This window comes from Aquila chrysaetos, chromosome 22 (assembly GCF_900496995.4).
Source record: "Aquila chrysaetos chrysaetos chromosome 22, bAquChr1.4, whole genome shotgun sequence".
Classification (NCBI taxonomy): Eukaryota; Metazoa; Chordata; class Aves; order Accipitriformes; family Accipitridae; genus Aquila; species Aquila chrysaetos.
In genome coordinates this window covers 4,162,105-4,175,937 of record NC_044025.1, presented here as the reverse complement: position 1 = coordinate 4,175,937, position 13,833 = coordinate 4,162,105, and the positions used below count along the sequence as shown (strand labels likewise).

The 13,833-nt window shown below is 40.1% G+C and overlaps 1 protein-coding gene across 1 annotated transcript in view; it reads left to right on the top strand.

Moving 5' to 3' along the window:
* Positions 1 to 518: 518 nt before the first annotated feature.
* Positions 519 to 13,833, top strand: part of KCNIP1 (potassium voltage-gated channel interacting protein 1) — a 467,611-nt gene continuing 454,296 nt past the window's right edge. Inside the window, exon 1 of the mRNA XM_029998235.2 lies at positions 519 to 1,032. Coding sequence (XP_029854095.1) covers positions 945 to 1,032 — 88 coding nt within the window. The 5' untranslated portion in view covers positions 519 to 944. The remainder of the gene's footprint in view (positions 1,033 to 13,833) is intronic.

Sequence of the window (13,833 nt, the reverse complement as noted above, 5' to 3'; positions counted from 1 at the left end):
GACACATCAAGTCTTTTTATCCAAAGTATTCCAGGCACGCAGAAATAATTGACTGAACTGGAGAAGCCAGAGCTGTGGCTGTTGCTAGGGGATAAAGTCGCAGTACAGTAAGAGGGAGCCTTGTGAGCATCGGACAAGTGCAACGTGAGGTAGCGTACAAAAAGTAAAGGTCTGAAACGGTGCCGTGCTGCACAGAGGTGTGAGTACAAGCCCTGCAGGCTCTTGGAGGCTGACGGGCACGTCCCTGAGTGTTGAGCAAATAACCAGCTGAGCAGCATCTAAGCTGGTAAAATTAAAAGAAGAGACTTTTTTCTGGGCGCAGCTTTGCTTTCTTTCTTCAAACAGGTTTTGCAAAGGAATACTCTGCAGCCTTCTACCTGCAAAGTGCGAGTATAGTGTTGGTAGAATAAAAAAAAATATTATTTTCTGGTTCCCTTGGGCCTGACGAGAGTAAAATTGACAACTTAATTGAAATCAGCTGGAAAAGAGCACGAAGAAAACAGTCTTCAAAGAGCAGCTACTGTTGTTTGCAGCAGTCACCACCCTGTGACTCCAGCATTAATTGCTGCATTACCAGTGCCCGGCGTTGGCAGCCTGCAAAGCCTGGTGAAGCAAACCCCTCCTCCTTCCCTGCCTGGCTGAGGTGTTGCCTGAGCTTAGCAACTTCCATCAGGGCATCGCGGCATGTGTGTGCAATCATAGCCGAGAGGCTGAAGGGGATAGCTGTACCTTTAACAAAAAGGGGATGCAAATTTCTCCACTGCAATCTTTCCTAGTAGCTTCAGAGAGGCAAACCTCAGTGCAGAGGCTGGGGCTCAGTGCATGAGAGTAGAGTTTTGTGCATTGCACAAACTGTCATCTCAACTTTGTAAAGCACTCGCTTTTTATTTTTTTGTTATTACTGGACTTCGTAAGAGAGAAGAGCTTTTCCACCCGTTTGAACCATGAGTGGCTGTTCAAAGAGATGCAAGCATGGGATTGTCAAATTTGCCCAGACTATTTTTAAGCTCATTACAGGCACTCTCAGCAAAGGTAAGAGAAAACATTTTACTTCATACCGTTACTGTGCTGTTAGCTTTGTGGGGGGAGTTTTGTAGCCTTTAAGGAGGCTGGTGATAGAGTTTATTATTGTCTCTTCAGAGGTGTTTTGGTTTAATTCTGGGAATTTGCTGCTCTGAAAGAAGTTGCTCTGTGCAGTGAAGATTGGAGCTATGCTGTAAAGCCTTATGTAATTATTTCTAACTTGTGTAGTTTGTAACCTGTATTTGTCAATCTGCCATAGCTCACAACTGTAGTGGGCTATTTAAGTGTGTTTGGAGATGTGTTTCTGAAAGCAGTTGATGTGCAGCTTCAAAAATCTAAAGACTTCGTAACTGTCAGTTATCGGTACTTCTCTGTGTCATTTTCTACTTTAGTGTTTCTCCTTGTTTGAAGCGTGTGTACCTTGGTTCAAAATCTAGGTCGCTGCTTATCGCATGCATTTTGAGTACCTGCTTGTCACCTACACGCTGTGTGCCTTACCATGTGCAGGTAGAACAGTACCCAACTTATTTATGCTGTCCCCTTTGCTAAAATCAAACAATAAACAAAATAAATCCTCTATTCTTTGTAAATCTAGTAGTTCCTGTGATGGTGCTCTGAGGTAAGTTGTTACGTTATTGTTGTTGGTCATTCCTTTCATGAGGATACTTCTCAGCACCACCTATTGCAGCTGATTAAATGAGTATTGGTGATCTGTTTAGGAACTCCTGACAATAGTAAACAATGTTATGCTTGACTGCTGTTTGCCTGTTGAAATGTGGACAATGTTTAGGTGAGGGTCAGACTTCTCCAAGTTTTATGTGTGTGTGTTTGGTTGGAGGGGGTATGATTTTTGGAATTAATAATACAGTTCAGACTAAATTATTAGTGGAGAGATTTGTATAAGGCTGAAGAGTCTCTGTTATGATGTGGGTTTTTTAAATACAAAGTCTGAAGCTTTCTTTAATGTGTTCATAGTCAAGGAGCAAAAAAGAAGCATGTATTTTTCAGATAAGTTTAGAAACCTTGGAGGTGTGTGTCTGTGTTGGCTGTCTGGAGCACATGTGCTCCTGCATGAATTTTAATGTTGAAGTTGTTTCTTAGGATAAACTAAAGCAGACTGAGGTGACTTTTAAAATAGCAAATGTGAAAGTGCCAAGGACTGTTGAGTGCAGCTTCCTTTTGTAGAAACTGGGGAAATTTATTCAATTTGTCTCTCTAGAAAAGAAATATAGTTCTAGGACAGCTTTCTCATATTAACCTTACTGGATTTCAAATAAATCTGCACGAGAAAATGTCTGTTTCACATTAAGAACACGGGACAGGTTGGTTGTTCTTAAAATCAAGATTGGTTTAACATTGCATCTTCTTGTATTTAATCATTCTTCTTCCATTTTTTCCCCCGTCATCCATAGGCTGTCAAACACCAGCAGAGGAAAGATTAAAAACTTGTAAAAATCTGTCACAGAAAAGAGCTGTCAGATGTTGGTTATAATTCATGATTAATGCCAAGATGTCTCTTTAATATCAACAACAAAAGAGAAATTCACAGAAGAAAATATAGTGAAAGAAATTACTTACTATCGTGGTAGGATGCTGTCTGCAAGACCTCATCCCCTACAGCATGTTGGTATGGTGTATCTGATGTACTTTATTTGTGATTTTTTTTTTTTTTTTTTTTTTTTAGGGGATAATGCAACATAGGGTGTATGCTGCTATACTCACAAGTGATCGGCAATAAACTTCATGCTGTTTGCTTGAGCTCCCATTGAGATAAGGGTTAACCTGTGTTCTGGTAGTGTTTCCCCATGTGCTCATCTAGAGCAGTTCATCTAATGGGGAGTTTTCAAGCAGTCCTTGTGCCTCTACTGCTTGCCTTGCTTTGGCAAAGGGATACATTAACATTTGAGTCTGACAGTAGAATAGCACTATATGGAGAGCTAGAAATGAGAGTATAAAATGTCCAAGGCTTGCTTCCCCCCACCCCCCTTTCTTCTGAAAGATGCCAGTGTTGCGCTATCATTGTCTTTGCAGCCAATGCAATGGTATCATACAGTTTTACCCACTTCTTTCCTATTGCAATGTCTCATTTCAAGCTGCTTGGATTAGATAAGAGTGGCTTCCTAGGATTCAAAGTCTCTAATAAACTTTTTTTTTCTACTCAGCTACTTGTGTTTTGAACTGGAAGAACTAGATTCAAGAAGGAATAAACCATGTGAATGAGTTTGTTGTATAGATATCAAACACCTGCTATAATTAAAATAAATGTTTCCGTATCATTACCTATGAAACTCATAACTAGGAAATGATTAGAAATCTTGCTCAGGAGTGTTGAGTTAAAAAAAAAAAAAAAGCGTTGAAGTGTGTACATTTATCCCAGAGCTTATTGTTTAGTATTTCTTTTGCTAAAACTTATGCATTGAAAGCCAAGAAATAAAAACTGTTGTATATCACTATTATTATGGGGTTTTTAACTGACACCATATACATGCTCTTGAATATTCAAGCAATATCCCCTGTGTTATTCATCCCACTCCTGCTTCATTTCCTTCATATTGTTTAATGTTTTTTCTATGTTTACTTTAAACACTTTTTACAAGGAAAATCCTTTGTGAGGCACAAGATTCATTCTCTTCTTACGCTTCCATCTTTCTGACAGTTATTGTGGTGGGAGATATTCCACAATTCAATGAGATGTAATCCTTAGCTGCACTCTGTGGCTTCTGCTTGTCTTAATAATAGCATTTTTCTTTCCCCTTGATTATTTACAATAATAAAATGAGACTGAACTGCAGCTATAAAGTCCTTCCTTTTGCAACAGGGTGTGACGAGTCAGCAGCCTCTCCCTGCAGTTGGCAGTAGGGGAATAGGCACACCTGATACCATCGTGTGGTCAGTAGCCTGTTTGGTATGTCCTGATTTAAACCTGCAGCTGCAGCAGATCTATGAGGTTGTAAACTAAGAAGTTCATAGCTAGTACCTCTGCAGAGCTGGACTAGCAAATTTTGCCAGAGTACCTCTTAATGTGTTCTAATTTGGAAAACCTTAGTAACCGAGCAGAGGTTTCTGCTGCTGTACCAAAGAAAGCCTCCTCCACCAAGAGCTTCGTATAGTGAGATGTATGCATTAAAGAAAATGTGCCTGGAGAAGCATGCCCCTTTACAGCTGGTAGGAACAGAATAACTCCCTTATTCTCCTTCTTGGCACAGATGGGGGTCCAGCACCCGCAGGAAAGAGTCTGGAAGAGGCTTCTGGAACTGAGTTACTGTGGTGATGGACAGTGCATGAGCAGCAGCACCTTCACCAAAGTTGCCTCAAATGGAGGGCTGGGAGGAAAGTTTTGTGTGAGGTTTGGGTGTTCTTCCACATTACTTCTACTGTGGTATGTGAAATGATGGTTCATCCTCCATGCCCTGGGAGCAAGTAGGGGTGGTAAGAATGAGTTTGTTTGGGGGTTTCCTATTGAGCAGAATGATTAAACAGCAAGCGTCTGTGTGAGTGTGAAGATACTGCTAATGTCATTAAAAAACGTAGTACAGGAGGGCCTTGCTCAATTACTTGCTGGAATGAGACCTCTTGGATTTCTATTAATGTGTTCTAATGATCAGCACAAGAAAAGCAAGATTATTTTAGGGACCAACTCCTTCAAAGTGTTCCTTTGCAAAAGCAGATAAGCTTCTGCAAATTAACTACCCTTTCACCTTTGTTCCTGAGCTGCCCCTCTTTTAGTTGTGCTATTAAAATGCTTGCCAAAGGCTCTCATTTCTGTTTTCTTGCTTCTCCCATCTTTGTTCTGCAACGCAATTCATCTAGAAGTGGCAATTTGTCCACTTTTCATAGTTTTAATTGCCTAATTATCTGTTCCACTGCAGTGATAAAGTCTTCAAACATCTTGCTCTCCCTACAGCCTCCCCCCCAGCAGGAAAGAAAAGTATTCTGAGTGTTTTACAGCAATGTGGTCTGTTTTGCTGCTGCTTTGTGAATCTAAGTTACAGCTAATCTTCTGAGATGTTATGTGAGACGGAAAGTGCTTGGTCCCTTTTAGTCATACACAGGCTCTGTCTTCTCACAATGGAAGTTAATCTTGTTCCCTTCAGAGCATACTGGCACTGCATTAGGTTTGTCTTCATAACTCTAGCCTCTGAAAATGCAAGGGTAGGGTAAATGTTGCTAGATGCCCTAAAGACACAGGAAGGTTCACTGCAGTTCAAGTGATGTCAGGGTTCCTGCACCTGCAGACATATAAAAAGGTATTTTGATTCTCTTGCTGCTGTGTAGCTCACCTTCACCCCTTGAATTCTGGCTACTGCCTTCAAATTTAGAGAAGCTCTGATTCAGAGGGCTCTTGTAAAAGCCCTAATGTGTCAAGGAAAGTGGTTACAGAAGCCAGGTGAATAACATGCTTTCCAGAGTGGGGTTAGAGCTTGTCCATGTTTTCCAAATAGTCCTGAAAAGTAAGTGAGAGTTTCTGCATGTAACATGCTGGTATAAAGCCCCAGTTAGAGATGGGCAGAATAGCTGTCTTCACTGTGCTTCCTAGAGAAGAGTCCACAACTAATGAATCTTCACAATTCAGTACCTGATCCTAACTTAACCAAGTGAAGCTCTCCAAATTCATTGCATGGCTGGTAGGAACTCTTCCATGGTGTGTCTATGGGGTTTGTTTTGCTTTTTAAAAACCCAGCATATCCAGTTATATTTTCTCCATACTGATGAATCTTTGAGACACTAAGCAAAACACACCTCTGTTTGGCATGTTACAAGTGTTTGTATGTCTATGAAAAATGAACTGCAAATAAATCTATCTTTTCCACAAAGGCTGTACTTTCTTGAGCAATCTGAATATATGTACATGCATTCCACTTCTGTCTTTCATTGGGAGCAAGATGGATTTTAAGAACTGAGAGTGAGAGGAAGTGGTAATAATCTAATCTTCATTTTACAACTCTTTATAAAGCTCTGCTTCTAGAAACTAATACCTCTGCAAACATATGGCTGCATGTGTGCTAGAAGTTTATTGAGAACTTAGTTGTTTGCAGTGGTATAGCCCCAAAAGATAACTTATTCAGAAAACAAGAAAATATTTTTTATTCTTTGGGAAACTCTTCTGGAAGGTTTTTTTTTATGGTGTTTTGCAATAAGCTTGTGTGTATGACATGTCTGATAGCCAGGAATATTGTGGAATCTTAGGTGTAGTTAGATACCATATCAGTGGGCAAACCAGGTTCTTTTCTGCCTTCTAAACTAATGATATTGGGTGTAACAACTGTGATAGTTCTACTCTGAGTATGTTTGAAAAATACATGGCATATCAGTTTAACTGTCCAGGTCTGTATTCAGGACTAGAGTAATAGACAGTTTCTCTTGAGAAAATACAGATAGAATTTTTTTTGTGTAACTGGTGAATTAATCTGCAGATTCTCTAATAAAAAAAAAATTAAAAAAGGCAATAAAGTAATCACATTAGATTCTATAGCATTGGAACAACTTTAAGAAAGTTTGGTATCCTATTGTGTGTGGGGGGGGGGGTTGGTTGGGTTTGGTGTTTTTTTCTTCCCCCCCCCCCCCCCCCCCCCCCCCCCCCCCCCCTTTTTTCATAACCAGTGGGCTGCTGGCAAATGGGCTAAGGCATTTATACCCATGCTGTAGCTATATTGAAATGTTAATTGATATGTTAATTTGCCATGTAGGTTTTGTCATTTAAAATAGTGCAAAATGAATATGCCATAATATATTTTGACCTAATGGACCCTATTACTATCCACCTAATGAACAGGTTTAAGTGTAAATGGATAACAGTTGAAGATAGCTCGACCTAAGTGGATAGTAGGATGTATTAAATAATGCTAAAATTAGCTTAAATTAGCACATGAAGTGTAGTTTTATCTCCAATAGCACAATACTAAAGGGTGACAATAAGGTAACACCTGTCTGCCTTTTTTGTGCTTAGAACCTAGTCTTGAGCTTCAAGTCAACTCTGTTTTGGGCTATATTCTGTATGTATTTTTATGAATTATTCCTGGGAGAGTGTTTTCAAATGTTGATCGCCTTGGTGCTAGCAACAAAATGTGCAGTGGTGTTTCTGCTCCATGCTGGGTGCCTGGTAGAGCTAACTCGTTTCCTGAGCAGGAATCCTATTGTTAGGGATGCAAATGAAATTCTGTCCTGACTTTTCTTTATGATGGTATTTGTGTGATTCCTGTTCTTGGACCTTTGTTTTTGTTGTTTTAGTATGATTAGTAAAGCTCATAACTGGTATTGCAATGGAAAGCAGGCATGGGAAGGTTTTAACTATGGCAGCATTTAAGCTTGTGATGTAATTGGAATGAATATTCATGGCCAACTTCTTCCACATTTGCACAGCTTTACTAAAAACCAATAGCATGCATATATAATTTGACTTTCACTTCTCAGCTGGCTTTAACTTCTAATTTCATTCTTTGTAATAACTGTTTCACAACATTTGGCTTGCAGGGCACGTGGGTGGAGTACATTTAATGCTGATAACTAGAAGTAAAGTAGTCTGAGGTTTAAAATAAGAGTGATTAATATTCTCTTTTATAAATAGGAGACCTGGTGCAGTAGCCTTACATTACAGAGCGAGAGAGGAATTGCTACCATAGGCTTGATGAGGTGCTCATCTTGTAAAGTCAAAATAGAGTTTTGAGAGTGTAAAAATAAAACCTTGTTATGTAATTTACATAATTGCATCTAGCAAAAGTGAATACAGTTTTAATCTATTGCAATCTGAAAATTGTCCCTAGCATTTAAGTCTAGTAAAGAGCAAGTGTTTAACTTGCCTGCCTTGGAAATTTTGAGCGGCACCTTCAACTTTTATGTGAATTTGTCTTTCAGATGTGCAATAATGGCATGACATTTTTCTAATGCTTTCTTTATGTTGCATGATATGATGGTGTTTTGCCACTTGTAAATTCTCGTAGCTAGAAGATAAGATGTTTGTTTCTGTATTGTTTCAGCAAGAGTCGTGTTTAAACTGGGTAATGGAAGATGTAATGAACAAATACATCCATTGCGAAGGGAGTACAGTGTGTTTGACTCAGTGGAACAGCAACCATCTTATACTGAAGGTGCTTTTCTAACTTGGACTATGAAGCATGTAGAAGGCTAAATCTACATAGAAAAGTAGATGATGCAGAGGCTTTCAAACTCTTAACTTGTCTGCTTCCTTCAACTTTTAGCTATTAATAGATGTGCCAAAGCTGCGGGTAAGTGTGAGGAAAATCATGGGAACTCCAGAAAATGATTCTTGGTGCCATAGTTCAAATCTGAATCCTAGAAACTTTTACCCACCTCAACAGCCAAAGTCATCTATGGAATTAGGCCAGGTAGGGGTGACCATGTTTCAGGGGTTTGGGTGGAGCTGTTCTGCTGAAGCTGCTCCAGTTTATAGGGATGATTATATAGCAGTGGTGCACATCTGCAACGTGTGTGTGATTGATGCACTGACTATGTGGGACTGCTCTGCCTTTCTCTGCCCCTCTTGCAGCTTTCCTGCTAATGAGGCTGGGCCATTTTCCTCTTCTTTATGGGCTTCTGACTATCACACTTTTAAAATATCCACTGGATGGCTGAGTGCGGGGTGACTAGCAGGAGTGGACTACAAGGTAAGGATCAAGAGAAATGCATTACTTGCTTGTCTCTGTGGATCCAGCTTTACTTGCACAGGAACTCACCTGAAAGCAACGTAAGTAATGCAATACTTTGCCTGCCTGAAATTGTTCTGTGATGTTTTCAGACCTTGCAATAAAGGTGTTGGTCTTCATCAGACAAATAGGGTTTAAAAAATGTCTTTGAATTGGCTGTATTTCTATATGATCTGCTGTTGAGGGTGACATGTTCTGGGTTTTTTTGGTCTATACCCTCATAGTTTTGGCATAAATGCCACTTATTTTTTATATGTTGTTTTATCTGTGGGTTTTATTACCAAAATATTGTATGCCTCGGGTGAATGTGTTGCCTTAATCACAAAGCATTATGCAACAATTCACAATAGTATCACATACATTATCCAGTCTAAATTAGAAGTGTGTGTTGGCTACAAATGAAATTAAGAATAGGCACCTGGGAAAACCACGCTACTGGGAATATCATTCTGTCTTTTAAGTGTTTTGGCATGTTAATTGAAAATATGTTGGAAAGATGGTAATGGAGGGTGATGTGGGGGGAGCAGGTATTAAATAAGTGCTCCTAATATGTGTTTTTCACTCTTCCCACTAGTTCATAAATAGACAGCAGTTTTTGTGATTTGTAGGCAGTGCTAATGGCGCTTGGCAAAGAGGACTGTGAGGGCCCTGTGATCTTGCTTCTGGTATCAATCAGGTGTCCTCTAGGGAAGCGCAGGGTAACCTTCTAAGCTTTGCGTTTAGTTAGACAACAAATTCCTCCTCTTAATTCCCAATGTTACCATGTGTTGTGGGGAACTGGAGGAGAAAATGAGTAGATTAAAATCTTGAGATCTGAATATGTTATCTGTTGAAATACACATGCTTTAACATAACTATTCACAAACATGAGTCACACTTACTCAGCAGTTTGAATCTCTGCTTTAGTGACAATAAACAGGGTAAATGATAAACACAATAGATCATCTGTCTTTCAAAGAACAATGAAATCATACATAGCAATTCTTCGAGAGGAACAGTCTGTTTTTTGCCTTTTACATTCACAACACATCATGGTTACCTATGAAAAAGCATTATTACTACTGCTAGTGATGATTTTCAGCAGCAGCAGCCTCTGATAGTCCGTCAACATTCCAACAGTTGCATGGAGTTCCTGGAATAAACTGGGAATAAAAAGTGTGAGAGATTTTTGTTATTTATATTTTCGTAGAGATAAACATGTTACTTTACAGGAATAAGCATGAAATGTTCTACATCAAAATGCTTAGCCTAATCCAATAAAATATGGCTCTTGTCACATCACCTTGAAGTAGTAAAACTGCAGCTGACTGTTGATAAAAATTGAATAAGAACTATCTGGATTCAGTTTAAGAGGAGGCCAACAAAAATGAAAAACACATTTGCAACCATAAAACTAGGGGGGAGATAAGTAAGCTTGAAGCTGACAAAGGCATAAAAAGTGAAACAGACTTCTCTATTTCCTACTTAAAGTCTGTTTGCTGTGATGTTTTGATTTTTTTTTTTTTTTTTTTAATCCCATACCTGTCACGTCCTATGCATATGGGGAGCAGTAGTTCTTTAGGTTATGTGTTTTAGGGAAACTCATAAATGTCAGGGAGTTTTTGACCTGGCTCTGAAAATGTTTGCAAGCTCCCCAGTTGTTGAATTGTGTGTTTATGTTGATGCCCTGAAAGGAATATTACCACTTGTTTAATGAGAAGCAATTTGAGATTCAATGAATAAAAGCATTGTATAAATGTAATCCATAGTGCAGATACGGTAACTCAGAATGCTGCAGTGATTGTTAATGGCAGCGTGGTGAGCTGTGATAACTAAGATCCTTTCAGTTTTCAAAAGGTCTCACTCATGCAATTGTAGTGATGCTAATCACTCCTTCAGAAACTGAAGGAAGTGCTGTTTGCATCAAGGGCTGGCATTTGAATTTATGGAGTAACACCTTGTTGTGCTGTGTCCTGTGTTCATCTTAGAGAAATCCCACAATGAGCAGAATTATTTCTCTTCTCATAAATGTAGGAAAACAGGAGAAACATTTGCATTGTGAACATTACTTCTGCAAAATCACCGTTACAAGCTGAACATATTTGCAGTGTTTCATGGAGGAGTAAAACATGAAGACCACAGACTGTCTTGTGAAGGCAGCTGTGATAAACAAGCTGTGCATTTGTCTTTATAAGAGGAAGAAATGACAATATTAGACAAACTTATTTGACAATCTATAGTTTGCAAATAAACTTTATAAAAGCAAGAAAAAGGGAGCACAGAGCTAAGATTACTTCTAACAATCTCTGGGTTTTTTTAGGAAGTTGGGGGAGAGTGAAATTAAGCCTTAAAAGCTTATTAAATAGTATTGTGTCTAACTGTCATGCAGCTAATAGCACAAGCAAGGAAATGTTATTTAAACCAAGAATTGCTTCAGATGGAGTACAGCAAATCAGACCGTAATGGGTGACATGGATGTGATTATGTAGATCCGTAGGAAGTAATTCTGCATAGCAAGGATGAGGTATGGAGAGCTGGAGCCTGCTCAAAGCTTCTCTCTATCTGTTTTTTCAGAGACACTCAGTGTGCTGCCAGTCTTACAGGGGCTAATTTAACATTTTTAAAATGCTGATGTAGGAGCTTGTTTTAGTTCATTTTCAGACTTACCTGGCTTTGCTATGCACTTGGTGTGTGACAAAAATAGGTGTCTATATTGTAGGTGTAACAATTGAGATGCAATGTATGCAAAGTGGGGGGCAGAATGAACTTGATGTCTTCTGTTATGGTTTGGTTTGGATTCTTCATAGCACATCATCTGCAGGTTGGATAACCTTAGGTAACAGAAGAAACAACCTGTTGTTTTGTAGTAAACTTCACTTGCAAAGATGAGGCTCTGGATCAGTTTCTATAGAACAAAATCTTAAGCAAAAGTTCTTCCTGTGGTTTCTATTTGTTTGTTTATAGTTGGCATACCAAAAGTGCCTTGTCGGGCTATATTGGGTTTGTGCGGCAAGGTTTTGGTAGCAGAGGGGTTACAGGGGTGGCTTCTGTGAGAAGCTGCTGGAAGCTTCCCCTGTGTCCGACAGAGCCAATGCCAGCTGGCTCTAAGACAGACCCGCCGCCAGCCAAGGCTGAGCCCATTAGCGATAGTGGTAGCACCTCTGTAATAACATATTTAAGAAGGGAAAAAAAGTTGCGGGACACATAGAAACAGCAGCTGGAGAGAGGAATGAGAACATGTAAGAGAAATAACCCTGCAGACCCCCAGGTCAGTGAAGAAGGAGGGGGAGGAGATGCTCCAGGCGTCGGAGCAGAGATTCCCCTGCAGCCTGTGGGGAAGACTGCGGGCTGTCCCCCTGCAGCCCAGGGAGGTCCACAGTGGAGCAGATCTCCATCTGCAGCCCGGGGAGGACCCAACACCAGAGCAGGGGGATGCCCGAAGGAGGCTGTGACCCCGTGGGAAGCCCACGCTGGAGCAGGTTTTCTGGCAGGACTTGTGACCCCATGGGGGACCCACGCTGGAGCAGTCTGTGCCTGGAGGACTGCAGCCCATGGAAGGGACGCACGCTGGAGCAGTTCGTGAAGAACTGCAGCCGGTGGGAAGGACCCATGTTGGAGAAGTTTGTGGAGGACTGTCTCCTGTGGGAGGGACCCCACACTGGAGCAGGGGAAGAGTGTGATGAGTCCTGCACCTGAAGAGGATGAAGCAGCAGAAATAATGTGTGATGAACTGACCATAACCCCCATTCCCCGCCCCTCTGCGCCACTGATGGGGGGTAGGTAGAGAATCCGGGAGTGAAATTGTGCCCAGAAAGAAGGGAGGGGTGGAGGGAAGGTGTTCTAAGATTTTGTTTTATTTCTCATCACCCTACTCTGGTTCATTGGCAATAAATTGAGTTAATTTTCCCCAAGTTGAGTCTGTTTTGCCTGTGATGGTAATTGGTTGAGTGATCTCCCCTGTCCATTTCTCAACCCATGAGCCTTTTGTTATATTTTCTTGACCCACGAGCCCTTTGTTATATTTTCTTTCCCCTGTCCAGCTGAGGAGGGGGGAGTGATAGAGTGGCTTTGGTGGGCACCAGGTGTCTAGCCAGGGCCAACCCACCACACGGGCATAAAACTGTAAAGATTATTTGAGAACATTCATTTCAGGATTTGTTTATTTTGATACTGGCGTTCTAAATCCTATTGAATTTACAAGTTGGGGGGTAAATCCCTTTACAAGGAATCAGAAACAGAAGAAAGGTAATTTTATGAAAGGCTATCTTTTTCCATTATGCAGAAATACTTGCTTTGCACTTAATGACTCAATACCAGGGGCAGAAGTATGATCTATGGCAACCACAGTAAGCCACAACCCCCCATACCACTTGAATTATAATCAATTTTCAGGATAACTTTTTTGACCAAGTTGTCCTAGAATCTATAGTGAGCTTTACTGCTCAGGACCTCTTTGTGAGAGTTTAACTTTTTTCTTTTTTTTTTTTTTTTTTTTTTTTACTGACTGTAACTTAGCAAACAACTGATCCTGTAAGCGAGCTTGTTACCTTCATTGTCCAACAATGAATTTGACATGAAGTGTGTCTTTCCTTTGTTTTTGATCTGCTTTCCAAGAAAAATGCTCTGTATACTTGCAGTGTTTTACATACAGAATTTCTCACAGCTATTTATTATTTAAAATGACTGGTCAATATCTGTAGAAACAACAGGTGTAGTGGCAAAGCCTGGTGTCATGCTGCCAGCATCTCCTTCAGCCCAGCTAAAATGAGCCTTTAGCTAGTTGAAGACTGTCTATGTTCTTATAAAACATTCTTATCTGAGAATGACCTAATAGTTAATATTTTTCTATGATACAGAGAATAACCTGAATATAGACTAGTCCTTAAAACTTATTTGAGAGCTACAGTAGGTGGTGGTTTGTTGGTAATTACGAACTTACGCTTGGGCTGTGTGTTTCCTGGTGTTGTCCTTCATGACAGCTGCACTAAAAGCTGGATGATACTGTATTATAAAGTCTGTTCCAGCAATAAACACTTAATATTATGGATCCATAAACATGTAGATGCTTACTGGAGCTACACTTTTCTTTTGTTTGTGAGCAGCATGAATATTGGAGCATTGACCTGTCAGGTGAGGGGCTCTAAATTAAAAAACTGTGGTCCAATATCTA